This window comes from Microtus pennsylvanicus, chromosome 6, assembly GCF_037038515.1.
Source record: "Microtus pennsylvanicus isolate mMicPen1 chromosome 6, mMicPen1.hap1, whole genome shotgun sequence".
NCBI classification, from domain to species: domain Eukaryota; kingdom Metazoa; phylum Chordata; class Mammalia; order Rodentia; family Cricetidae; genus Microtus; species Microtus pennsylvanicus.
Genome location: NC_134584.1, coordinates 113341016 through 113368806, shown reverse-complemented (window position 1 = coordinate 113368806; position 27791 = coordinate 113341016). Strand labels below are relative to the sequence as shown.

Sequence of the window (27791 nt, the reverse complement as noted above, 5' to 3'; positions counted from 1 at the left end):
AGTTTGAGAGCCAGCGTTGGATCCTCAGAACCCACTTGAAATCTAGGTTGTTGAGCATGGCAGCTAGCTTGTAATCCCAAGGCTCAGAAGGCAGGGCAGGAGATCTTTGGGTAAAGTGGCGGAACCAGTGAACTTCAGCTTCAGTAAGAGACCTTGTCTCAGTTAGTAAAGTGGATGGAGGAAGACACCCATCATTGACTTCTGGCCTCTAAATGTATGTATGCACACACGGTGTCCCTCTCCATTTAAACATGCATATCAGACACATGTGCATCTGGGTGTGCACATCACAGGGCATCTCTAGCATTGCCTGTCTTTGTGTTGTTTGGCTAAAGGATGCACATTTATCTAACAGTTTTCTAAAGATACCTTGCCTCCAACAGAGACTTTGGCTTTCCCCTCTATCTGCAAAAACAGAGGGTGCAGTTAGTTTAACACTGTAGAGACTGTGTTAGCAGACCACTTGGGCCACAGATTGCAGCCTGACTCCAATTCTTCGAAGCCTGTAATTTGTTTTTTTCTAAGTCTCTCTTTGTCTGACTCTAGTGTTCCATTAAGCAACTGGTGGAAAATGCATGGCATTATTTATTGTTCCCCCTTGAACTCAACAGTAAGGAAATAGAAGTTAAATAACTTAAGAGCACTAATAGAAAAGAAAACAATAAGGACCAGGCTTCTGAGTCAACATAGGTTGAATTCTTGATTGTATATTTTTGAATGAACTGTTCAAACATGGAGGAAAGATAACCACTGATTTATGTAGGAACAGTTATATATCTTTATAAACATATTTTAACCCTTGGATCCAATAAATACTTTCCAAGTATTTTGTCTGACAGAAATCAGAGGATATAGTTGGTACAAAAATGGTTTATTTGATAGTGTTCTTAGCTAATGCTTGATTGACAGGAGTCAAAGAGTAGAGGCAACCTTCAAAATGGCCTTTAGATAATGACTAGAAAAAAACTGATGCATTTATTTTATTAAAACTACTCATAAAAACATGGAGAACTAAAAACTACATGTTGAAAAAAATGCCATGAGTTCATTTGGTATAATTCTACTATCCAAAATTGTGGTGGTAGTGTCTACAATGGTGTATATATTTTGTCAGAGCTTTGAGAACCATATGCTTACAATATAGGTGCATATTATTGCAAATTATACCTCAGCAAACTTGCTTCTTAAAGTGATGCCAATGACATGGTCTGTTGGTTGCTGCTTTTTAATTACTGCTTCCCCTCAAAAGCTTGGGTAGTGAGATTAAACACAAGGTGTTTCAGGTCTAGCCTAGGAGAGATTTACTGCTGAGAGTAGTTGAGTATTCATCTGACATTTCCTGAGTCTCCTTTTTCCCATTAGCACACCAAAGAGAACAATTGTGGAGTCAATCAAGTAATATAGGGGAAACTCTTAGCGGCAGGAGCAGGATTTTTGTTGTTTATTTCTTTTCTTTTCAGTACTGGATTGAGTATTGAATAGAGCCTTGTGCATGCTTGGTAAATGCTCCTCCTTGGAAGTGTGTCCCAGCAGTGCCCAGTTTCATTATGTTTTCCAGAATTCTTTGTCAGAGTATAATACTATTTTTGAGATAAAGTCTTACTGAATGGGCCAAACTGTCCTAAAACTACATAGACCAGGCTGCCTTCGAACTCACTCTGACTTCCGAGTGCTGGGACTAAAGGCGTGCACCACCACTGGCACATTTTTAGTTGAAAACTTGTCTTAAGAATTGCAGATTACTTACTGCCAGTGAGACTGTTTCCTAATTATAAAGTCAGTCATTTTGATTCATATATTGACTTGTTGAAAATATTTATTGAAGTCTGCCTGGGACCCTGTCCTTCCTTGGAGCAGTGCCTCTGTATTAGGAAGGAGGATGATACATGGAGAATACTATAAACAAATAGATTATTGGCAAAGTGACTTTGGGATAAATAGGTTGAAGGTTGATTGGGTGGTAGCTGATTAAATTTTAATTAGTAATACTGAGATGTTGCTGAGTGGTAGGGCATTTGCCTAGCATGTGTGAAGCCCCTGCCACATACAAACACAAACTCACATACAACACACACACACACTATTGAGTTCTCAAAGGGAACTTTATGAAGGCTTGAAGGGAATAAGAAAATGAGCCACTGTTAGGTATTCAGGTTGTTGGGGATGTGGATAGAGCAAGATGTGCAAAGGCTGGTGTTTGGAGCAATCTGGAGGCACTTTCAGAATACTGCCTCAGTGTTGATAGAACAGCTGTATGCAGGTCTGCTGGTTAGCTTTATCTATCAACTTGATACAACCTAGAATCACGAGGGGAAGAGAGTCTTAAGGAATTATCTAGACCCAATGTCTGTGGGGTATTATCTTGATTGTTAAATGATATAGGAAGAAGATGTAGCCCACTGTGGGAAGTGCCATTCCCTAGTCAGGGACTGTAAAAGAGAGGATAAAGCCAGCTGAGGGCAAGCAAACAATTATCCATTCACTGATTCTTCCCCTGATCTGATCGTGGATGTGATATTGACTAGCTACATCCAGGTCCTGATAGGGTGAACTGTAACATGGGCTTTGTTATTTTCAGTTCAGCTTCCCTCCTCTAACTTGCTTTTGGTTGGTAGTTTTATCACAAAGAAATTGATGCCACAACAGCAAGAGTTGACCTGTAAGAGGTCAACTTGATCAGAGGGATCAAGCGTATTCAGTGACTGACTTGGAAGCAGCCAAGAAGGACTTTGGATTTACCCTGAGTCAATCGAGACAACATCACATGGTTTGAACAGAGCAGTAACATGAACTGACTGACTTACATGGAAGAATCCCTCTAGCTCATAATGCTGGCCAGCAGAGCTTTCCATACTGATGGGACTCTCTTCTGCTCTTCAGTGTGATAGCCACATACCGTATCTGACTCTCGAAAACATGAGCTAGGACAAAAGTCATATGCAACTCTGGGCCACTGTGTCAGGTAGTGCCCTGTTGAGAACTCACTGGGTAGATGGAGGAAAACAGAGCAAGTGGGTCTGTGTTAAAGGGTATGACATTAAGGCACATGCAAAGTGGCTGGGAACAGGGTGGCAGCAATGAGTGTGGGAAGTGTTGTTTAGATTTAGGAGCTATGTTGAAGGTAAACTCAACATGGTGGTATAGTTTTAGAAGTCCCTATGAGAGTTCCTCTGTGTATACGCTATAGAACTTGAGTTTTCAGATGCTTTTAGCATTTTCAACATGTCATATTTTACTAGAAGGAACTTGTCTTGTGGAATATAACCAGAGAACGTGGGTCAGCCAATGACAGGACCCAGTACAGCCAGCATTGCTTAAATATGTGGTCTTGTTGAGGTGGGGGATCATATCCAGGCAACATGAGACCTTTGGGTCTCTGTGGTTATTTCTCTTTCTCTTAAATTATGACTTAAGTCCAGGTAATTATAGATAAGACAAAATGGGGTATACTGACGGGGGGAAAAGTGGGAGGTACCCGCTAAAGAGTGCAAGCTCCCCTCTTTGTTTACTTTGAAAGGGAGTTTTCTCAGAGGGTTTTTGTGGTCGTTAAAGCATGTCGTCGGCTGTAATTACATTTGACTTCTGCACTTCACCACAGGGGAAATAACATGTCCGTACAGCCTGTCTGATTTCACCCTGGAATCCCTGTGTTTTGCCTGCTCTTCTCCAGCTGCCCCTTGTCTCAGCCCTGTGGCTTGGCTTTGGCTGTCGTGTCTAGACCACCCTCCCCAACTCCTTTTTCTATTTTTCTTATGGTCTCCCTCCCCCCCCCTTTTTTTTTGCTCTGTATCAGGTTGATTTTGATGGCTGCTATACGTATGTGCTGTGGCTCTCCATTGGCTGTAGGAAAGAAACGTATTTGGTCTTCAAAGTCATGGCTTGAGCTGACACTAGGATTGATGGACCTCACCAGCAAGATGACCTTTTCCCCCAAAGCATGGAAGATGCCTCTAGCCCTTCCATAAGATTGACTTGCACTGTTTCTATGGAGACCTCTTTCTCCTCCCGTCTGACCTACACTCCTCTTGCTCAATAACTGCTTCAGCGCTGGAATACCTTGATATGGAATCCCTTATCCATCACAGCCCCGATTCTGTTTGTTGAGAGTCTGCCTCCTGATCCTTTAAATTACCTCATAGGTCTAGTGTCAGAATTAAGTTGCCATAGTGCTGGAAGTCACGAGGCTAAGAAAGTGGCAATGATGGTGAGAATAGCACAAAGACATCAAGAACTGTGTGTGCCAGACTGGATGACCCCTGGCCGTGTAGTATGTCATTTTTCCTTGAGAACACTCTGGGAGGGTGGGGGTCAGGTGACAGTTGGATAACTTGTAGAGTGAGAATTAGAGAAGAAAAAGGAACCTGCAGCTTCTAGGGGTTCTAAAACATGCTAGGGACATGGACGGGCCACATCTGCTTTATTCCTCTCTTGATCTGTTCCGTCAGGCTATCACCAGAAAGCAGATCTCTTGAGCACACACATATACACACACGCACGCACGCACGCACATGCACACACGTGCACACACATATATTCCCTACCACTTAGGTCTAAACAGTCAGTGATCTGGATATTAACTAATGCTACCCCCTTTTCACTAAATACACACAAGCATGCAGACTCCGCAAACTCTCTTCCTATTTATCTCCTTACTATAAAAGAAAATTGCTTTATTGCCACCAACTTGACTTGCCTGTACTTTGAGGAGTTTATCCCGAAATAAAGCCCCATACCCCAAGGCTTTAACTGTTAGCATTTTTGTGTGTGTGTGTGTATTGCCAGTCTCATCCTCCCTTTCCCCCCTCTTTTCAGGATATCTGTAAATCACTCTGGTGCCACCGCGTGGGCCACCGATGTGAGACCAAGTTCACGCCGGCAGCAGAAGGAACCGCTTGTGGCTTGAGCATGGTAACTGTGCACTTGTTAGTCCCAGCTCTAGAATGGTGCCAAGGTCATAGAGCAGTGGCTTTAGAAGGGCACATTTTCCGTGGCTGCATTTTTTTTCCTGGTTTCTCTTTAAAGTAACCAGCATTAGCAAGCAGAGATTACAAAACAGATTTGCAACATAGACAGTTCATTCATTTGTTTATATAGATATTTTACTTGTGCTTCTCTTTATGGATGGGGCCTTGGGTCTTCAGCATCTCTGTGTCGCTGACCTGATGGGCTTCACTGCAGTCCACATGCAGGCTAAACTTCATGTTCTATAAAAGAGCTCCAGGGGGCAGGTGTTCCCATTAGGAACAGAAATGACTGTCCACACAAATTTTCACATTTACTTCTCTTGTCTTTCCTTTTCCTAAGAAGGTCTGGCAGGAAAGGCACCCTTGGCATAGCAGTAAATGAAGTATAGTTAGCAAGTCCATTGGAAAACCCACACTAGAGCGTCAACATATAATGAGATGGCGCAGGTTTGTTGATCTCGGTCATTTGTTTTCTCAAAACTCTCCTAATCTGAATAGAAGAACTGATCATTTGAAGTGATTTCAGTTCTTTGGTGACTATTGAGTACCAGTATCAGGATGAGTCTCTCTGAAGATACTGAGATGTTCCCATCTTGGAAGAAAACTCAGTTGTGTTCTTCCAAGAACCCATAGCAGAAGCTGCCAGCTTTTACTGTTCTTCAAACGTTCCTCTTGAAACACTAACCGCTACCACCCAAAGGAAACAACATTGGTTGCAATCCAATATTCATGTCAAATGAACGGTAATGAAAATATATACCAGTGGACCCTGGAGCTGACATTGAAGAGACCTGAGAGACTACGAAAATAGAGGCAGAGGGCAGACACAGGGCACCAAAATGGGTGAAAGCTGAGTCCTTCCATCTCAAGATGTGTGTGCAAGGAAGAGTTATGTCTATAGTGTCACACGCTGAATTAAAAAGTTTTGGGGCAGGATCCTGGGGCTCATTCTGTAATCCCAGGAATCAGAAGACTGAGACAGGAGGCATGCCATGAGTTTGAGTTCAGCCTAGCTTACATAGCAAGTTCCATGACAGCCTCTGCCAGGAAGTAAGATCTTGCCTAATCACCTAAATAACAAGTTTTAAAACGCACAGTGCTAGTCATGTCTAGTCAGTCTTATTGAATATTTGAGAAACACTAGGAATATGTGTGATAGATAAGATTATATGTATATCTATTTGATATTTTCATTTTATACATAGAATTTTATATATACATTGTATTACTTGCACCTATGTGTAGATTTCTGTAAATTCCCATTTGTTACACAGATTGCAAAGGCAGAGGAAGACAGTCTGCTAGCAGTCTGACCTAGGACCAGGATGAATACTGAGATCGTAGCAGCCCAGATGTTCATCCAACGGTTGAAGCAGATATAAAGAAATGCATTTCCAACAAAGAAATTAGATTAAGATTAAGGCATATCCGTCAGTAATTTGTCTATAAGAAACAAAATGAGCCCTATGTGGTTGTGAAATCTAGATTCTTCTATGTGTGTTATAGTTGTGTCCCTATAAGACTGAGCAAGCCAGAAAGTCCTTACTCAGTTCTCATAGGCAATGTAGCCTTCAATTCCTGAATGCTTGAAAGGGCTCTAGAAGACCTGGTGAGACAAGTCTTCCCTCTGTTCCCAGACATCAGAGCAGCTTGGTTTGCTGTTGGCTGCTGGTGCTAGTGGGACCATGGGCTATTGCTTTTTGTCTCGTGTCAGCCCAGTAAAGACCCCTTGATTCCTGGTGGGAAAGATGTATGGTGGCCTTAGCAAGAGCCCTCAGATGACTGATTGGTCCTCCACAGTGTTACATAATTTCAAACTCTGAAATTGCAATTAACACAAGCAAAAGAAAAGCTTAAAACAGAGGGATCAATCTGTTCATGGCAAGAATGTGAAGAAAAGAAGAAATATAACCAAGAGAAAGCTCACTTTCAACAAAGCCACACAGTGAGCAGTCGTACAGCCAAATGTATCATGGGAGTGAGGGGGATGGTGGAGCGCTGTAAGTCAGACAGCCTCCCTGTAATTCTGCAACTGAACACTCCTTCTCAACAAAAACTGGTGTCCCCTAAAGCCCAGCCCTTTGGATCAAAGTGCAGAGGTTTTCAGTGTGTGGTTCTACTAAGTCTTACAGGACTTGCTCAAAGTGAAAACACAAGAAAAAAAAAAGCAATACTACACGTACTGGCTTTGTGGGAGCCTAGGCAGTTTGGATGCTCACCTTACTAGACCTGGATGGAGGTGGGTGGTCCTTGGACTTCCTATAGGGCAGGAAACCCTGATTGCTCTTTGGGCTGACGAGGGAGGGGGACTTGATTAGGGGAGGGGGAGGGAAATGGGAGGCGGTGGCGGGGAAGAGACAGAAATCTTTAATAAATAAATAAATAAATAAAAAGCAATACTTCCAGAGATGAACTCAGCCTCTAGGGAAGGAGGAGAAATGGGGGTGGGGGCTAGCAAACCCTGAATTTACTGCAAAAGAAGAACTATCATGGGAGGCTAGCAGAGAAAACAATCCTTAGCCCACCTTGTGCAGATCACAACCAAATGAAGGACTCAGAACAAATCCATCCAAGGCACTGAAGATCACCTGTCTTCAGAAACGGGCACCTTCTATGAATGTGATTTGTTCAGACAGAAAGTTACTAATTTCATATGAGATTACTATCTGATGGTTGAACAAGGCAAATCACATGCACAGTTAGCTATATCTCGCATCTGCTTTGATAGTGACATCATCACAGTGATCAACACTTGAATGCATCAGAATTGTTCCTTAAATAGCATTGTCTCCATGCAACAAAGAGGCCTCCTTGTAATTCTGTCTGACCACTTGGGCCATTATATAGAATCTTATCTGTCTGTTTTCCTTACATGGACAGTTCACACAGCATGTGCTTCTCAGCCTGAGGATGGGGAACGCCACTTCTCTTTGAGGCAGACTTGAAAATACAGGCAGCAGCCACACAGCCATATAACACAGCAAGCAAGAGCCATGTCCGTGTCACACAGTGTCCCCCCCCCCACCTTCGCAGACTTCGTTTTTTCTTTTTTATTGGGTAGACATTTGCCTCTCCCTGAACTTTCCCGGTGCTCTCTGATGGGAACCATGTCGCATGTTCTTTCTGCAGTGGTGTCGACAGGGCCAGTGTGTGAAGCTTGGAGATCTCGGGCCCCGGCCCATCCACGGCCAGTGGTCTGCCTGGTCGAAGTGGTCAGAATGCTCGCGCACTTGCGGTGGAGGAGTGAAGTACCAGGAAAGGCACTGTAGTAACCCCAAGTAAGGCTCCAGGAGGAACGGGCTTTTCAGTGGGATTTTCTTCCTTCCAGTTAAAAGCAACCAGCCAAGGTTTTCCTGTTTATACATGAAGGCTGTGTGTCCTGGGAAGTGGGGCAGGCAGAAGCATGTGGGTGGAATTGAGAACACAGCAGAAGAGTCAGTCTGTGTTTATATGATGATCCGGGACCCCAGTCGTCTCCTGAACTTTTGTCTTCACTGGAGCAAGGCTCTGCAGTTCTACACCTGAGCTGTTCAGTTGAGCAGCTTGGGGACCAGAACGTGTGTCTCTTCCAGATGAACTGAGAATGTTTAATGATTTTTTTCCTTGTAGGCATTTAAGTAACTTCAGAAGATTGTAATTGACACATGAGGTGAACGCTTCCTATTTGTCCTGGTAGAAAGGTCTGAGGCGCTGCAGGTACAAAAACCCAGAGAACTCACCTGCCCTTTCTAAACGTGTGACTTTGGAAAAGCCACGTGAACTCTAAGCTTTTGTTTCTGTACAAAATGAGATGTTACCGCCGTCTCATAAGACTCTGAGGAATTAAGAATCGTGTCTGTAAAATCCCTCAGTGCCTGGAGTGGTGGCATACACCTGTAATCTCAGCACTTGGCCTGAATCAGGAAGAGTAAGGCTAATCTGGGCTGCATGGTGAGATCTTATACTGAGAGACAGAGACAGACATGGACAGACAGACGGACCCCAAGTGATCTGAGAGATGAGTAACACCCAGTAGACACGCAGCAGAACATTCTGAGGGCCACATGCTCTCACAGTCCTCATCTGAACCTCTCCAGGAGGACAGGGTCACCCAGCATCACCCTAGGGACCTATAGAGGAAGTGGTACCTGCAGGGTCATGACACCGCCAGTGGTCCATAGAAAGTGTGATCGAATAAGAAGAGTGTGATGAGGCCCTGAAGGGTAGGGTTAATTTTTCCACGCATTTGGGGGATGGCAGCTCACTGAGGTTAAGAATGTAAGCTGTGGAACCCGACACCCCAACCCTGCCCTAGCCACCTCCTGCACTGCCAGCCGTGAAGCCACCAGTAACCGGCTCTCCCTTTCCTCAGAGTCCTCGCGTGTGAACACGGGGTCATGATGGCAGCAGCCATGCTGAGGACTGTAAAGTGCTCTGCAGGAGGGCCCAGCATGCCATAAGTACTGCAGGAACCTGCAGTGAACAGAGAACCAACACATAACAAGATCGGAGTAAAAAGGAAACTTTCAGGAGAGAAAATAGTACCTCATCTGACTCAGCAGTCTGAGTGCCATAGAAAGTTTTTTTTTATTATTTTTGTCAAAATAAGGGGCAGGTTGGAGTTAATTAGATGGTGTGTGCCAGGTGCTTCTTGGGCTTTCTTAGGCTGCTCTGGAGCCAGCCACTCTTCTCTCCTCCTCCCTCCCTGAGAATTGACTCTCGAGCCTCTCACACAGTGATGAAGTACTCCAAGCTCCCTTTGCAGGCCTCTTTAAACTTTTTATTTAGAGACAAAATGCTGGCTGACCTTGAGTTCTTTACCTACCCCAGGCTGGCCTTGAATTTGTGGTCCTACTTCCTCAGCCTCATAAATAGCTAAGATTACATACCTATAGTAATAGCTTTAGTTCCAAGTACCCAGAGCTTTTCAGATACAGAATTATTGACATAAAAGGCTGAGAAGTTCCTGTGAGTTCGTCTCTTAAGAATTATTTTTTATTATTTTATGTCTCATGTGTGTGTGTGTGTGTGTGTGTGTGTGTGTGTGTGTGTGTGTCCTGAATGTCTGTGCAGAGACCAGAAGAGGGCACCTGATCCCTGGAGGTGCAATTACAGGAGGTTGTGGACTGTCAGATGTGAGTGGTGGGTGTGGAACTCCTCTGGTCCTCAGCAAGAGTAGGGTATTCTTAAGTGATCTACATCTCTCCAGCCCCAGGACTTCTTTTTTACGTTGCTGGATCAGCATCCATGGCATCTTCTCACTTGCTGCTAATGAGATTACATTCTATCTCTTTACTCCCCACATTGTAGCAAAGACAGAACGTCTTTAGGCATTGCCACATGTCCTAGAAGGAGCAAAATGTACATCTTTCTGAGACTCCTCAGACTCAGTCCCTGACTCTAGCTGGAGGAAGGCTTGGCATCCCTTCGTAATTTATACCAGATCATAAAACCCATCCTTTTGATACCTCACGGTAGCCACTGTCTCTACTGCACTCTTCAAAATCATTGTTACTTTATGTTCTGCAGCATATTTCCTGGGTCTGGTTTTCATGCATGACTACATCTTACAATCCCAATATTTTCCTGACGAAGAAAGGAATTGCCTTATTTAATAGCTCTGCCAGTGGTGTGCAGGAAAGGCATCCCTGGGATTTCAGTTAAAGTCTTTCTCATGCCTATGGGTCTGGGAGCTCACCTTATGACAGAGAACTGCTTGTGGAAATGGCATGTCTTGGTTTTAGAGATCCATAATGAGGGATTAATCACTAAACTCTTTCTACTTGGTGGAGTTCTGCAACATTACACAAGATCACAGATAACTGGAATACTGTCAACTCTACCTCAGGGTGAAGCCACAAGTAAAACGAGAGATGGTCAGTTAATCCCAAAATGGTTGAATTAATTGTTCTAGCCAGCCCCTAATTCTATTTGTTGGAGCAAAGCTGCTTTTTTCCCCTCACCCTTTCAATGTCAAGTTATTGATTTTTTTTTTTGTTCCAGCTGAGTTCTGCCGTTTGGTTCTGTTTGTAGCTCTCAGCCTAACCGTTTTCATTTTCTCACTGGAGAGGCAGTGTAAGGTTCCCATTTCATCCTCCGAGCTTCTCCCCAGGATGTGTTTTGTTTCATAAAAGAATGAGGTATGCAAGGCGATTTGTAGACTTGCCAGCAAGTTTTAGCCTCACAAGAGGTTAAAGGTCCTCTGATTCCACAGCGGCTAACACCAAGCATGTATGATTGCCTCCCCTGTCTGAAGCAGGCACTTCTATTTCTTCTACACCCCATTTTCTGTGCCGTTCCACTACACCTGAAGAGCCTCTCATAATACTTCTTCAGTCATTTTCTCACAGACACATTAAAGCCACCCCATCATTTCCAACTGCATGCCATCCCACTTTTTCACAGATGGGCAACCAAGGGAGAAAAAGGATTCCACTCACAGCATCAGCACCACTTGGGTACCACACTGACAATGGGAGATCCAAACCAAGCTGTATAGTCTTCACCCTTCGATATTTCTCCTGGTTCCCTAGCTACCAAATTATCACATTGCAATAGAATTTCAGGATATCCCTTTAATTTCCATTCAAAAAATTAACAGTGACATCCTGAGATATTCTAGAACATTCCTAAAACACAAGTCTTTTCAGCAAAGAATTATAGATCACCCAGTCTAGTGCCACCCAGCCCCTGGAGTCTGGGGGAAGCTGGGATTTTACAACAATCATTGAACTGACTCTAGGGCCCATTTTTTCTAACCAATAATTTTCAGGCTCAATTTTCAAAATCAGTAGGGTCCTCTAAGTGGCACACCAATTTCTTCGGAAAACACATATCACACACACACTGTGTGTTATTTTTGTTGTTGTCATTATTATTGTTTTTCAAGACAGGGTTTCTCTGTTACAGTCCTAGCTGTCCTGGAACTAGTTCTTGTAGGCCAGGGTGGCCTTCAACTCAGAGAGATCCACCTGCTTCTGCCTCCTGAGTGCTGGGATTAAAGGTGTGCACCTATTTGCTTTATTGGCAGAGGCTGCTTGTTTTTTTTTTCCCAGAAACCCAGACCAAAAATAATCACACAGAAACTGTATTAATTAAAACACTGCTTCATCTATTACCTTATGCATATTTCTAGTTAGCTCTTACAACTTAACGCATCTCTATTAATCTGTGCATTACCATGAGGTCATGGCCTATCAGAAAGGTTCTGGCAGGCTCCCACATGTGGCTTTCTCCTTTTCTCTCTGACTCTGCCAACTCTCTCTCTCTCTATCTTTCTTCCAGCCTTGCTACATTCTGTTAAGCCACTGGCCCCAAACAACTTTTCTATTAACCAATGGCATTCACACCATACAGAGGGGAATCCTACATCAATTCTTGCTTGGTATGCTTGAGAATATCTGTGCTCAGTTCCCAGCACTGCATAAGCCAGGCTCTGACTGTCTGGAATTGGATTATTCAGGAGGTAGATTCAAGAAGACCTGCACTTCAGGTTCATTCTTGACTGTGTAGCAAGTTTGAGGTTAGAATGAGATACATGAGACCCTGTCTGAGGAAGGGAGGGAGGGGCTCAGACAGACAGAGAGCACACACATGAGAGAATGTAAAGAATCTTACAGTATACATGTGTGTCCGTATGTACTTCTCGGCATGTCTAAGGTGAGTCTAATAGTCATATAACCAACTAATACTATAAGCATCTGTGCTCAGGTTGACTGATACAAAAACAAATACAGTTCTACTCTATGTTGTGGGAACTCCTTCAGTCAATAGCCTTTAAGCTATCGGCCCACTTTGAGTGTGGTCTTATGTACTAAATGTGCAAATAAAAAGTGCGTGCAGCCCTTTTTTTTTCTGCTAAATTTGGTTCCAGTCCCCAGCACATGCAGAGAACTGTCGATCGCTACCCTTAATGTGAGTTTAGCCCCAAAGAAATAAACCTGTGTTAGACTCCAATCCGGGCTCTGTGGCATTCTCTGGTACCGCTACAACCTTATAACGCAAGAGCATGTGCCAAGACTTCGCTTTCTGCCTCTCTTCCTGTTTCTAATCATAGAGCTCGGGCCACACTGCAGGATGTTATGGGAAAGTGTTCTATTTGCTTATCTAAACGTTCATGCTTAGGGGCACAGAAATCCAGGTGTGGCCAGCAGCCCTGCAGTCTGTCATTCAGGAGGCACAGGCAGGAAGATTCTGAGTTCGCACTCAGGCAGGGACTGCCTTTTGCAACTCAGTCTCAGAGAGAATAACAGGCTGCGGGAAAATGCTCTTGAGTTGGAACATTTGCTAGGAAATCTGAAATTATTGGCAGCCGTGACTTTGACCACTCTGACTTTAGCCCATAACGAAGAAAAGTGAAATCTGAGCATTCTGATCAGAGAGAGCATAGCGTGGCTTGTAATTTGAGAGGATGAACTATTTAAAATGCTTAACTCATCTATAAAGTCAAGGACATTAAACCAGCATATGAAATTAAATGCCCATCTGCCTCGCCGTCAAAGACAGGCTCCCTCCCTGGCTACTTTGCTCCTGGATCTTTCTCTTGGTCCCCACGGGGTTCAACAATGCCTGTCTTGCTCCGAGAAATGCAGTCCTAGGTGACAAGGAAGAGAGTCTGGGCCAGAGTCCAAAGATCTGAGGTTCAGCTCCACTGTCCCCCTGAGCTGTGTAAGCTTCACTGACATGCTGTCTGGGCCTCGCCTGCGCTTTCTTCCCTTCATCCGTCTGGAGTGGAAAGACCTGTGAGTTTGGAGGCCTTGTCCAAGCTGTGTAGGCTGGACAAGTCACACCCTGTGATGGTTCTTAAGCTGAAATAATAACAGGCAGTTCACGTACAGCCGATGTTTAAAATCTCAGAGAGAAAACCTTGAGCCGAGGATTTGCCATAATGTGCATTGTAGAGTATTGAGGCCGTGATAATACAATTTAAGGTCTACTGTTGGTCATCTGGGAAGTCCTAAGGGATCTGATTGAGTGCCACCCCACTGCATGTTTAGCCATTTGCTCCAGAATGTTTGTAAAAGGCAGAAACTTCTCATTCTGGCCATGCAACCCTTCCTGTGTCTGTGGAGTTCATCCGTGAGATCTCAGGAAGGCTTGCTAGAAGATGCTGGGGTGGAACCAGCAGTGTTCTGTGACGAGCCTGGGTCTCCCACAGGAACAAAGAATTTTAATCACATCAACTTATTAACCTTGGGTCCCCTTTCAGGTGACCTGTTGGTATCAGATTTTATATGAAGTGGTCCACAGTTGGGTTTTAGCTCTGGAGAAGTCTGTGGGGAGGGAGAACAAGGAAGATGCTTTTTGGAAATTAGACTGGGTAAGTGGTTAGTGTTGGGTACAGGCTAGGCTGGGTTCTAGTTAGTGTTTGGTGAAGGGTAGGCTGGGTACTGGTTAGTGTTGGATACAGGCTAGGCTGGGTACTAGTTAGGGTTTGGTGAGGGTAGGCTGGTTACTTGTTAGTATTGTATGCAGGCTAGCCTGGGTACTGGATAGTGTTGGGTACAGGCTAGGCTGGGTACTGGTTAGTGTTTGGTTCAGTAGCTAGGTTGGGTACTGATTAGTGTTGGATGCAGGCAAGGCTGGGTACTGGTTAGTGTTGGGTGTAGTCTAGACTGGGTACTGGTTAGTGTTGGGTATAGGCTAGGCTGGGTACTGGTTAGTGTTGGGTGTAGGCTAGGCTGGGTACTGGTTAGTGTTGGGTACAGGGTAGACTGGGTACTGTTTAGTGTTGGGTGCAGGCTAGGCTGGGTACTGGTTAGTGTTGGGTACAGGGTAGACTGGGTACTGGTTAGTGTTGGGTGCAGGCTAGGCTGGGTACTGGTTAGTGTTGGGTGTAGGCTAGGCTGGGTACTGGTTAGTGTTGGGTACAGGGTAGTCTGGGTACTGGTTAGTGTTGGGTGCAGGCTAGGCTGGGTACTGGTTAGTGTTGGGTGTAGGCTAGGCTGGGTAAATGGTACTAATTTTCAGTGCAGTTGCCCTTTCTCTTCGTTTATCTTCCTGGCTTTTGCAAATCTGAATTTGCCCACTCAGATGTCTTGAGAGCTTGCTATTGAGCTGACAATGATTTACGTTCTCATGAGATTCTCAGCTCTTGGAATTAGTCCCCACTTCTCTTTGCACTTGCCAGGAAGGCTGATGGTTACCAAAGTTTAAAAGGCAATCATGCCGGTGAAAACAAGGCAGTGTCTCCCCTCAGAGTGTGGGGTCAATTGGAATACCACCCGCCCCCCCGGAAAGAAAGAGCCGGAGCACTAGCTCCAGCGCTGACAGACCTGGCCTGGAGAGCGTGGTTTTTCCACTCTTTTCCCACATGCCGTGATCTCCAGGATAGCAGGTGCATGGGAAGTGCAGGAAGATGGTTAGGATGTAATGAGAAGGCAGGAGGGAGCCTGGAGGTCTGCATTTGCAGCTTTTGATACCCTAGCAGACGCTGTGCATATGCAGCACACATACTTGTTGCAGAGAACATCTTACTGTGTTCACGGAATCCCTGACATGTGAAGTAGCAAGAGTATTTTTGTCATCGGTTGTTAAGGAAAGTTCTAGAATATGAAAATTAGATCAGAGATGGCAAATGAGTTTAATTTTATTTGCCACTTACAATTAGGCATAGCAGCAGCTGCCTGAGAGTATAATGAATATGATATTGCAATTTTGAGGTTATATTAAGTTTCTGTGAAAACAGAAAGAGCTCTGTGGTTGATTAATTATGTCTGCACAGGAGCAAGAAGGGACTAGGCAAACTGCAGGGCACGTATTTCCAATCATGCAATAAACTAGGTACAATCACCCATAGTGCAAGGATACTTCCCTCAATTGTCCCTTTTTGCATTATTATATGTGGCTGCATGTAGGGTGTTTGGTACTAAAATTCCTCAATTCTGTTTTTAGGCCTCAGTATGGTGGCAAGTTCTGTCCAGGATCTAGCCGTATCTACAAACTGTGCAACATTAACCCTTGTAATGAAAACAGCTTGGACTTCCGTGCCCAGCAGTGTGCGGAGTATAACAACAAGCCCTTCCGGGGATGGCTGTACCGGTGGCGACCCTATACCAAAGTCGAAGGTAAGTCAGTCACCATGGCACTCGGGGGTCTCTCTGTGGATAAGATGTAAATTCACAGCACAGAACGAGATTTTGGCCCATGTTAACAGTTTCCATGTTATTTTCGATTCCCCAGACCTGTCCTGAATCAGTGTTTCATCAACTTTCATAGGTGTTGTTTATTTTTGCAGTCTTTTTTTCCTTCCCAGAAGACACCTTTCGTCTGGGAGTGAACGGACCTGTGTGTTTGGAATGGACTTACATTTCTAAATGTCCCATTGACAGCTTGGTGATTTTCATTTCCTAGGGAGGTTAATTGAAAGTGGTTTGAGTTGTCTGAAAACCTGTGAAACCATATATGTCCCACAGAGACAGCGTATTTAGGAAGGGACATGTCAGATGATTGCAAGTGCAGGAATTTTTTTTTTTGTAATAAGGATATATGTCTGGGTGCGGGGAGAGAGAGAGAGAGAGAAAGAGAGAGAGAGAGAGAGAGAGAGAGAGAGAGAGAGAGAGAGAGAGAGAGAGAGAGAGAGAGAAGGTGAGAGAGAGAACAAAAATTATACCAGGCTGGTCATATTTATTTTAACAAAGTTATAGCTTGCATTTAACTTTTTAAACAATAACTATAAAGAGAAACAAGAACATGGTATTTTGAGACAATGTATCATTCTTTAGCTCAAAATAACTTGGAATTTACTATGTGTCCCAGGCCGGATTATCTAGCTGCATTAGGCTTTTTAAATTAACTTGTTTTTCTCTTGGCTAAATAACAAAACATTTGCTTTAGTTGACATGGAAAAGTTAGTATACAATCTATTGCCCATGCTGGGTAATCTATCACTAGTCCAGCCGTGTCTTGCGATTTTTATACTGTCCTGGTTTACTACTTTCTTGGGGAAGGATTTGTGTGGCTCTTAGTTGCATACATGTAGAAGGAGACAAGTGTGATGTTTCTGACAATTGATGGGCTGTTCTCAAAATGAACCTGTGCTGTCAGTTGCCATCAGGGGAGCTTTTGTAATTAAAGGACTATAGTGACCAACCCCACCTGATGTTCAGAGCAGGTAGGATGGCTTTAAACGGTACCCGCCTGGATGTTTCAGAAGTGCTGACTCCGCATCCAGGACTGTCTGTCAAAAGCAGAGGCAAACGTGAGCATTTGAAGACTGTGTCTCAGGAGAAAATAGTAGGAGAACTGTGCTTGCTTATTATTTATTTATTTTTTTAACAAAGTTTTAACACATTGAAATCAAGGTGTTTTACATTTTCTTCAAAGAATACATCTGTTGTTGGTTTTTTACTCATTGTACTCTCTGGAGGCCCACCACCCAGCTCCAAAATAAATACACAAAGACTTATTGTTTCTTACGAATGCCCTGCCTTAGCTTGTCTTATTTTTAGCCAGATTTTCTTAACTTAAATTCTCCCATCAAGCTTTTGCCTCTGGGCTTTTTTATATCTCTATTTTATATACCTTTCCTTACTTCTTACTGCATGGTTTACTGTGTAGCTGAATGAATGACCCCTGGTGTCCTTTCTTCTTTTTTCACTTTTCTATCTTCTCCTCCAAGATTTCTCCTCCTATTTATTTCCTCTTCCTGCCAGCCCCACCTATCCTTTCTTCTGCCTAGCTATTGGCTGTTCATCTCTTTATTAGACCAATTGGGTGTTTTAGACAGGCAAAGTGGCACAGCTTCACAGAGTTAAACAAATGCAGCATAAAAGAATGCAATATATATTTGCATCGTTAAACAAACGTTCCACAGCATAAGTAAGTGTAACACATCTTAAACTAATATTTCACAACACACATCTGTGTAAAATCTCAGAATGTCCTAGAATCTCAGCTTTAGAGAGACCTAGTCAATACATTCTTTTGTCATTTCTATTCCCTAAAACCTTTGTCCTGCTTTAGTCTTAACATGAGTCTACTTTTACATTTTTGTTTTATCGTGTGTATAAATATTTTACCTACCTGTATGTTTATGGACAGACCCATTGGAACTGGACTGACAGACAATTGTGAGCCACCATGTAGATGCTGAAAATTAATCTCTGATCCTTCGCACGTGCTGCTCTTAACCACTGAACCTTCTTTCCAGTCCCAAGTTTACTTACTCACTTATTCATTTACTCATGTATTCATTCATTTGTTCATTCATTCATTCATTCATTTATTATTTGTTTGTTTGTTTATTATCTTTACAAGAGCCTCAGGTCCACAAGCACCAAGCCTTGGTACATCCTCAGCATGTTTTGTGTCCACAGCATCTAACAAGATGACTTACTCTAAACTTATAGACTAATTTGGGAGGCTTGTTGTTGAGTTTTTAAAAAATCATACAGGGTATCACTCTGTAGCCCAGACTAACTTAGAATTCTCTATCCTCCTACTTGAGCCTCCTAAGTTCTAGGATGATCGATGTACCACCATACCTGGCTTTAATAGCTGTACTTTTTTAAATGAATGGATGATGACCAGCTGTCTAGAGGGACACATGACCCCTGTGTAAGTGATAAGTTCTTTGTCATTACAGGCATTCATCTAGGGCTTGACTGATGAACAGGGAAGGACACTACACAGCCGGCTCCAGCACACAACAGTTTGGATTGGCCAAACTGCTCTATTTCTAGCATCCAGAAGCAGATTTTCTCTCGTGTGAACACTCCTGCCACCCTGTGTTTCTCATAGAATTCCAGCACTCGGGCAGCTGAGGCAGAGAGATGTCCTGGTTTGCTTTTCATTGTTGTGATAGCCACTCTGAACCAAAGACGCTTGGCTTTGTTTCATCTTCTGCTTCCAGTTCCCAGCCTTTCCTGAAGAGCAGTCAAGGCAGGTGCTCAAGCAGAAACCATGGAGGAACACTCTATGGATTCTCCCTACTTCATGCTTTGCTTGCTTTCTTGTGTTGCCTAGACCTACCTGCCTGGGTAATGGTGCTACCCACAGTTGGCGAGGGCCTCCCATAGCAACCACCAATCAAGACAGTCTCTGGAAGACATGACTATGAGCAAGTATGATCTGAGCAATTCTTCCCTGGAGGTTTCTGTCTTCCAGGTGAATCCAGATTGTATCAATTTCATGCTAAAAAGTAGCAACACAAAGGGCATGGATTGGAAGCCAGTTTGGGCTACTTAGTGAGACTATCTCAAGACAAAAGAACAGAAGAAGGCTCTATCTTAAATGAAAATCTTTTCCCCTTAAGTGGGTAACTTCTCTTTTATCTTTTTTATTCTGTTATAAAGGGAAAAATCATGCCTGGAAATATATACTGGACCCAAAAAAGAAAAAAAAGCTTCTATTAGAACTTTTAAATTTCTGGGATTGGTAAAGAAGAGAAAGCACACACACACCATCCAACTCCTTAATTTCATTTATAAAAATTAGATGATATTAAATAATCATTGTTATTTGAAAAATTAAAAACATTGTAGTTGAGAGAAAAACATTTTATCCACCCACACATCTACATATTTTAACCACAGTAATATATTTTTTCTCATGGTTAAGTTTTAGTTTTGCCTTCTGGTGAAGGTTTCGTGGAACAGGACTGTTTATGAACTGTTTACACATCTATGTGAAACTGTTGTTAGGGATATCGCTCAGTGTCGCCTACGGAAAGTCCCATGTGAAAAACGTCATCTGGAGTTGCTGGCCAAGGACAGCTGTCTCTATCGGAGGAATTGGCTTGCTTACTCCTTCCAGATAACAAGAGCCCTTGAACTACACTTTTTTATGTTTTTCTATGATACTATAAGTTTCTCAGGAGATTAATGACCTACACAAAGTACTTTTTCAGCCTTTCGAATTAGCTAATTTAGCCTTTCTATTTGTGACATTTAATCTGATGTTTGTTTTTATAAACATAGTTTTCTGCATTCTTTTGAAGTGCACCAGTCTTTACCTTTTTACAGACTGTATAAATATCTATGGGGATCCAGTTCCAAACCAAAATATCAGACTCTAACTGATCTGTTTGTGAAAATTAGAGTTTTATTAGAACACAAAGCTATCATTTCATGTACCTGCTGTTATTCATTAACTTCAGGGACCACAAAGTCTGTAATTCTTACAGTACAGGAGGTTGACTGCTCAACCCAGCAATCCTGTTCATGGCGATGATTCCTAAGATTCAGAATACAAAATTGTGAGCTATCAAGACAAGCATGGTGCACATACCTTTTTCATCTCAGTACCTGGGAGGCAGAGGCAGGTTGATGGCTGTGAATTCAAAATCAGCCAGGTCAACATACACAGTTCTAGGCCAGCTAGGGTGGCACAGTGAGAGACTCTTAAACAAAACAAAACACAGCCCACATTTCTTTAGTATCAGTATTTAATTGGTGTTGGGAGCTGTGAACCTCCAGATCCTGAATATCTTGTAAACAACTTGTTTTCCCCTGATCTGAGTGCCTACAGCTGCTCTGAGCACGAGACCCTCAGGAGTTCCTGATGGCAGGGGAATGGTTTCTGGTGTGTTTGGCTGGGGCGTGGCTATCCCTATATGAGCTGCCCCTGGACACAGTAAAGGGGGCATTCTTGGGGCATTTTGGCATCAAGAATGACCCATGTCTCTGTGAGTCTTTGTGTGTTTCAGTCTCCAGTCCCTTGCCCAGCTCACGAACTGTATGGTGGTGCATAGTGAGCAGACAGGCGTCATGTGCCGCAAATTTGCTTTTTATAGGCTCCCAAATGACACTTGTCTTTTGAAAGGTACATACATGTGGTCTTCTGTGAACACACATGCACACTTACAAACAGATTCTATAGAACGTTGTCTTTTCTCACAATCGTCTTCCGAGTTGATTTAATTGCTCTATCTGGTGGCCATGCTTCTTTGTACACCAGCCAATCTTGACCAAGTCCTTTTTTTCTCTCTCTGCCCCTAGAGGAGGATCGATGCAAACTCTACTGCAAGGCTGAAAACTTCGAGTTTTTTTTCGCCATGTCCGGCAAGGTGAAAGATGGGACCCCCTGCTCCCCACACAGAAACGACGTCTGCATCGATGGGATTTGTGAAGTAAGAGGACATTTCCACCCCCCTGGGTGTGCAGTCAGGCCTTGTCTCCTTGTGTCCTGTGAGGATGGTTGAGAGAGTCCCTGTCATAGACTCTGGGAAGAGAGACAAAGTGTCCAGCTTTCAAATGACCCCTTCTGCTTCCCAGAATAGAGAATGGTGTGCGGTGGCAGCCACCTTTGCATCACTATAAACACACAGATGGAAATGATGCCGAGGCCTCAGTACCACCCAACTCAGTGCATTCACCACACATTAGCGCCTCCGGCGATGCACGGGAGCAGAGCTGTCCTCTTTCCAGACTCACTTTCCCTCGCATTTAAACTTTACTATGAACGCTTCATTCTTTTCTGGGGTGTGTGTGTGTGTGTGTGTGTGTGTTTATATGTGCTATGTGTGCATGTGTGCCTGTGCTTATTTGTATGCATATGGGTACTTTGTGTGTGTATATGTGTGTGTGTGTATGAATGTCTTTGTGAATATGTGTGCACACATGTGTAGGTGCATGTGTAGCACAAATAATAAAAATACAGAAGAGATACTGGGGTTCAAGCTGAAGATCAGAAAAGCAAAGCAGCCAACCTCTAGAGAGATATTACCTCTACTAAGACTCAGATAAACAAAGAGGCGATCCTGCAATGTTCTTCACTAATCTCAGACTCCATACTCGACTGAGTTGCTGTGTCTTTCACTTTATATTCCTCTCTCCACCCAGCCGTAATGCTGCTGTCTTTACCTTCCTAGTGTGGGGTTAAAGGTGTGAACCACCACCACCTGGATCTGTTTCTGGATCAATTCTGTATAGCCCAGGGTAGCCTTGAACTCACAGAAAACCATCTGTCTCTGTCTCCTGAGTCCTGGGATTAAAGGTGTTTGCCACCATTCCCTGGCCTGTATGGCTGACTAGTGTGGCTGCTTTTCCCTCTGATCTTCAGGCAAGCTTTATTTAATAAAACACAAATAATATACCACTGTATACATGCCTGTGTATGTTTGTGTGTGTATACGTGTAATGTACATGTATATGCATACATATACGTGCATGAAAGGAGTCTGAATGTATACTGCTCAGCATTTTTATGCTTCATTCATACAGTTGGGCTATCTGGTAATAGCCCATGACTCTTTATTTTAGCTTCACAGAGGTGGAGTCTAAGCCTTTGGTCAGTTGTGCAATTTGATCAGCTCTGCATTTGCTTGAAGAGGAAGAGTCCCTTTTCTTAGGAGGGAAGTGCATATAATCAGCACTCACTGGAATCAGTTGATTAAAACAATAATATAAACAGAAAGAAGGCATAAAGTTAGCAGGGAGATATATGGGGGACTTCCAGGAGAACTGGGGGGTGGTAGGAATATAGATGACCAAAATACAGTGTACACATAAATGAAGTTTTTCAAAGAATAAATAAAATATTATTTACAAAGGATAGCAGAGCAAAACTTTGAACCCTGGTCTGCTGTAAGGCTCCAGCGTTCCCCTTAGCAGAGCCGCCTGCCTCCTGTTGGTCTTCACCCCTGGCTTTGCTCATCTTTGGTTTCTTCCCGGCTTTTGTCCATCACAGCCTGTGGGATGCGATCATGAACTTGGCTCCAAGGCAGTTTCAGATGCATGTGGCGTTTGCAAAGGTGATAATTCAACATGCAAGTTCTACAAAGGCCTGTACCTCAGTCAGCACAAAGCAAATGGTAAGAGCAAGAGCTGTTTCTACTCCCCTTGTCGCTGCTGGCAGTGGCCCCTCCTGCCTCTGAATGGGGAGGGGATTGTGCTAAGGCAATCCTAGCTCACCTGGCACCAGGGATAGCTTTTCTCACATGGCAAGGTTCTTAGGGTGAGTGGTTTCGTCTATGCATTGTACCTCAAAAGCATGTTGCATGCACCACAGAATGGCTCAGCAGAGAAAGGCACCTGTCACCCAGCCTGGTGACCTGAGTTCCATCACCAGAACACAAGGAGGAAGGGGGGATCTGATTTTCAAAAGTTGCCCTCACTTCCTCATGCATGCTGTGGCACACGGGCACATACAAACACGTGCATACACACACACACACACACTAAATTCTCAAAACAAGAAAATTAAATTATTGATCTTCTTACTTCATCAAATTGGGGTGAATAGTCTCAAGGCCCATTACTGGGCACTGCATGCCCCTGGGTATTTCTAGCCATCATTCATTCTCCAATCTTCAGTGTTAAACTCAGAAATATTCTTCCCTTTCCATTCAGAATATTATCCTGTGGTCACCATCCCAGCCGGGGCCCGAAGCATCGAGGTCCAGGAGCTGCAGCTTTCTTCCAGCTATCTTGCTGTTCGAAGCCTCAGTCAAAAATATTACCTCACAGGGGGCTGGAACATCGACTGGCCTGGCGACTTCACCTTCGCAGGGACCACGTTTGAATACCAGCGTTCCTATAACCGCCCCGAACGCCTGTTTGCGCCAGGACCCACCAATGAGACGCTGGTCATTGAAGTAAGCTTGATTCTGAGGCTGGTGCCTCTTGTGGCAGTGGCTACAACTCAAACAAACTCAGAGGACCCCCTTTCAGCTCCCTTCCTAACAGACCGCTCTGAGTGCAGTGGGGGAAGGGCAGTTAGCAACTCTCTTTAGAGGAGCTGGAGGCAGGAATCTGATGTGCCTACAAGAAATTTCTATATTTAAATAGCAGTTTTCTACTGCCGCACTAGCTTGGGAGAGCCCAGGAAGACAAAGGTCATCCTCACTATGACACTCTATGCTGTGTCTGTCATTCAGCGAGTCCGTTGTAGCCATTCCCAGTCTCCATCCGCTGGCCCAGGAGGAGGCTTTTCAGTCGAGAAAATGCTGGCTGAGTATCAGCAGGAGTTTAGTCATAACTTTGTAGGTTGTAGCTTCCCCAGAGATTAAAAAGAAAGAAAGAAAAACACATGAATGGGCAATAGAAGCAATAAGCACAGCCAGAATCTCTCTAAACACGTGTGCAAGCCTGTTACCATGTGCACGTTTCCCGAGACCTCTGGGTCTGCTCTCTTCCTGTGATCATTTGCTCTCGAAGGACTGTGATTTATTTCACAATGTGTATAAGTGACGACACTCGCCATTTAACAAACACCCACATAACCACGTGTTCTTGTTGGTCGTTTTGCATTCAGTTTTTTTTTAACCTATGCAATTAGAGCAGAAAGTTTGCTGTCACTCAGATTTCTGTTACTGTCACAGAATACCTGAAGTAATCAGCTGAAGCACACACACACACACACACACACACACACACACACACGAACTGTGTTTTGATTTGGAGATTTGAAAAGTTCCAGGCTGTGCTCTGTTGGCCCTGTTGCTATTGCTGTATCCAAGGTAGCATCAGGAGTATTTAGTGGATAAAGATGGCAGCCAGGAGTGAAAGAGAAAGAAGAAGGGTGGGGTCAGAAAATCCTACCAATAAATTCTTCACCCCTAGTGACTTAATGTTTTTTGGCTATGGTCCACCATTTAGAGGTTTTACATACACTACCACCACCATCATCACCACCATCACCACCTCCACCATCACCATCACCCTCACCACCTCCACCATCATCATCACCACCACCCAGCAGTGTCACAGGCTGGGGACCAAGTCTCTAACACATGGCACTCTCCCTCTTTGACTTGACATAATGATAGGGGCTTGAGCATGAACAACAATTAATAGCTTCCACAACCCACAAAGCCAGAGGAGGGCAGAAGCAAACAACCTGAAATTCACATCTTCTCCATCCAGGAGCATGAACTCTTTGCTGCAGCCCAGCTATGCTGCTCGTCTCTGCTCAAACAAGAGAGGCCGATTAGCTATCTGATGGAGCTGCCTCGAGCACTGTTGTTAAGTCTGCTGTGGACTTGGTCCTCCTGTGGTTAGGCACTGTGCTCATCTTCTCTGTGCTTTAGTTTCTCTTTTGACTTCTGGGGGAGAAGATGTATGTGTGGGGGGTAATGCTTGTTAATGTAGGTGTCTGCACACGACACTTGTGAGAGCATGCATAAAGCGGCCATGGGTCAACCTCAAGTGTTGTTCCTCGAGTGTCGCCATCTTGTTTTTGAGACAGGGTCTCTTACTGGCCTGCAATTTGTGAACTATGTTAGGCTGGATAACCAGAAGGCTCCAAGGATCCATTTGTCTGCCACCCCAACTCGGCATCACAAGTCTGGACAGCATGCCCAGTTTTGTTTATGTAGGCTCTGGGGATTGAACTCATGTCTCCATGCTTGCCTGGCAAACACTTTACTGACTGAGCTACCTCCATAGTTCTTCGTGCTCTGGTTTCTTGAATGTCCACAACACCCCATGAAGTAGGAAGGGTTTTGAACCCCCTTTACAGATGAAAACCCTGAGCCTCCCAGAACATGTGTGTCTGAAGTGGCAGGACTGAGAACGAAACTTGGGTCTTTCTAAGTCTGCCGCACACGACGCTACCCCACACCAAAGATGCTTGAAAGGCCCAGGCTCTAGCACAGTAAAGTCTTCTCAAGGCAAAACTGCACCAGTTGATCTAGAAGGTTTGGAAGCTCTGGAGAGGTGGGAAGCTATGCGAGCAGGTAGCTGAGCTGCTTAGACACAGTTGCTACCCAGGTTATTTGTAAAACATTTTTGTTCTGAGAATCAAACTTAGGGTCTTGCATATGTATGCCAGGGGTACACTTTACCTCTGAGCCACAGCCACAGCCACAGCCCACTCTCCACGCTTGAATCCACAAGATCACTGGAATACACCCAGCAGGCATAAACCAGTGGCAATTAGTATATCACTATGAAAGCTGAATATTAAGACTTGTACCAGGAGCTTGACTGATGATTTTTGCCTGAGACTCCTTATTTCATTCTCTCTGCCTGATGAGTATTTAAGCTATCCACATTCCCTGTATCCTTGCATGCTTAGGAAGCATCTCTAATCTACCCTTGCTCCTACAGGCTTCAGAATACCGCGTTCCCCCATCCTCTTGGGGGTACTTTGGCCAAATTTATGACTGACAAAGTTATTTCCACAGGCAGATTCCTCCTCTGTATAAACTGAAGCTGCCCGTTCATTTTCCTCATTCCTGGCTCAGCTGGACTAGATCATTCTGCTGTAATGTGGGTGGTGACCGTGTGCAGCTTCTGATGGCCCCGTGGTGAAAGAAAGCAGTGAGAATGGATTCCCGTTGCCCTGTGTGGGAGTTTGCATGCCATGTGTGATGAGTTGTTCGGAGTGAATTTACATGACATCTTGATGTTTCCCTAATGGATTCTTAGACTCAGCAGAACTGTAGAGGGCTGAACAGCGAAAATACCCACTGTACAAAGCAGCTGCTAAGTTCCGCTGTTTTCCACACTCTGAGCATCTGCTTGACTCCTCACTTGACTGTAGACTAGATGCAGGTATATAGCTGGGGATAAAATAATTTTTTGAAAAAGATGAAGAGAAAGGAATGAAGGGAAGGAGGGAGGGAGAGAGAGAGAGAGTAAAGAAAGGAAAGAAAAAGAAAAGAAAAAAGAAAAGAACCAGCAACCCTCTCTGGTATTATAAAACTTATCATACTGGAAAGTACAGAGTAGTGCTGTACTCACACATCAAATTCATCTCCCAGATCACATAGCAATAAACCACAATGGAGCAATGTCTTAATATCATGTAACTTCTTGTAAAAATGTGGATTTTAAAAAATCTGTTTTACGAATCTCTGGCACTGATGGATACTTAGGTTTACAAGACTGGCCGTAGAACTTGGTCATGAGTTGGCCTCCTGACATCTCCTACAGCAGGGTTTCTTAAACTTTTTGCACGTTTGATCCCATTTCATCTCAGAAATTTTTAAGCAACCCTTGGTGTATAGGTATATAAAGTAGGTTACCAGTCACACATTTACAAATAATGAATCATGCCTTTATTTTTTAAATAACTCTTTGTTTTATAAATAATTTTACCATTTTTTGTTTTTGTTTTTATTTTGGGTTTTTTTTTGTTTGTTTCTTTGTTTTGATTTTTTTGAGATAGGGTTTGTGTAACAGTCCTGGCTGTCCTGAAATTTTCTCTGTAGACCAGGCTGGCCTTGAATTCACTGTGATCTGCCTACCTCTGCCTCTCAAGTGCTGGGATTAAAGGTGTGCGCTACCACCCCCTGGCCATTTTACCATTTATTAGAGGTGAAAATAAATTTGCTTGCTGTCATAGGTAGGTTTTATCCACTTGACTTGGATACCTCTGCTGAGAAATTGCCTCAATCAGATCATCCTGTGGGCATCCCTGTGGGACATTTTCTTCATGAAGGATGGATATGGGAGGGCACAGCTGCTGTGGGTAGTACTATTCCTAGGGAGGTGGTCCTGTCCTGGATTGTATAATAAAGCGAGCCGAGCAAGCCAGAGGGAAGAAGCCAGTAGCCAATGTGCCTCCATGCTTTCTGCTTCAGTTCCTGTCTCCAGGTCCCTGTCTTGGCTTCCCTTGATGACAGATTATAACCTGCAAAGATGAAAATAATCCCTTTATTCATCCAAGTTCTTTTGATCATGGTGTTGGCCACAGCTACAGGAAGCAAACTAAGACATGAACTTGTGAAATGGATATCCTTGTTTCTTTTCATTCTTTTAAAAAATTTATTAATTCTTTGAGAATTTCATACAATACCTTTGATCACACTGACTTCTACTCCTCCCTTAGCTGCTTCTAGATCAACCCTACTTTCCCCAAATTTATGGTTCTCTTTTTAAAAATAATCCAGTGAGTTGGGTTTTTGCTGCACATATATCATAATTTCATTTATTTTCATTTTTATGTTTTGAGATTATAATT

The 27791-nt window shown here is 43.7% G+C and overlaps 1 protein-coding gene across 2 annotated transcripts in view; it reads left to right on the top strand.

The window, feature by feature from the left end:
- The window catches only part of Adamts18 (ADAM metallopeptidase with thrombospondin type 1 motif 18), a 131153-nt gene that overhangs the window by 75790 nt on the left and 27572 nt on the right, over positions 1-27791 (top strand). For both annotated transcript variants that reach the window (XM_075977950.1, XM_075977951.1), the window contains exons 11-16: positions 4813-4908; positions 8094-8242; positions 15837-16009; positions 20882-21012; positions 22572-22695; positions 23234-23478. In XM_075977950.1, the coding sequence (XP_075834065.1) occupies positions 4813-4908; positions 8094-8242; positions 15837-16009; positions 20882-21012; positions 22572-22695; positions 23234-23478 (918 nt within the window). The remainder of the gene's footprint in view (positions 1-4812; positions 4909-8093; positions 8243-15836; positions 16010-20881; positions 21013-22571; positions 22696-23233; positions 23479-27791) is intronic.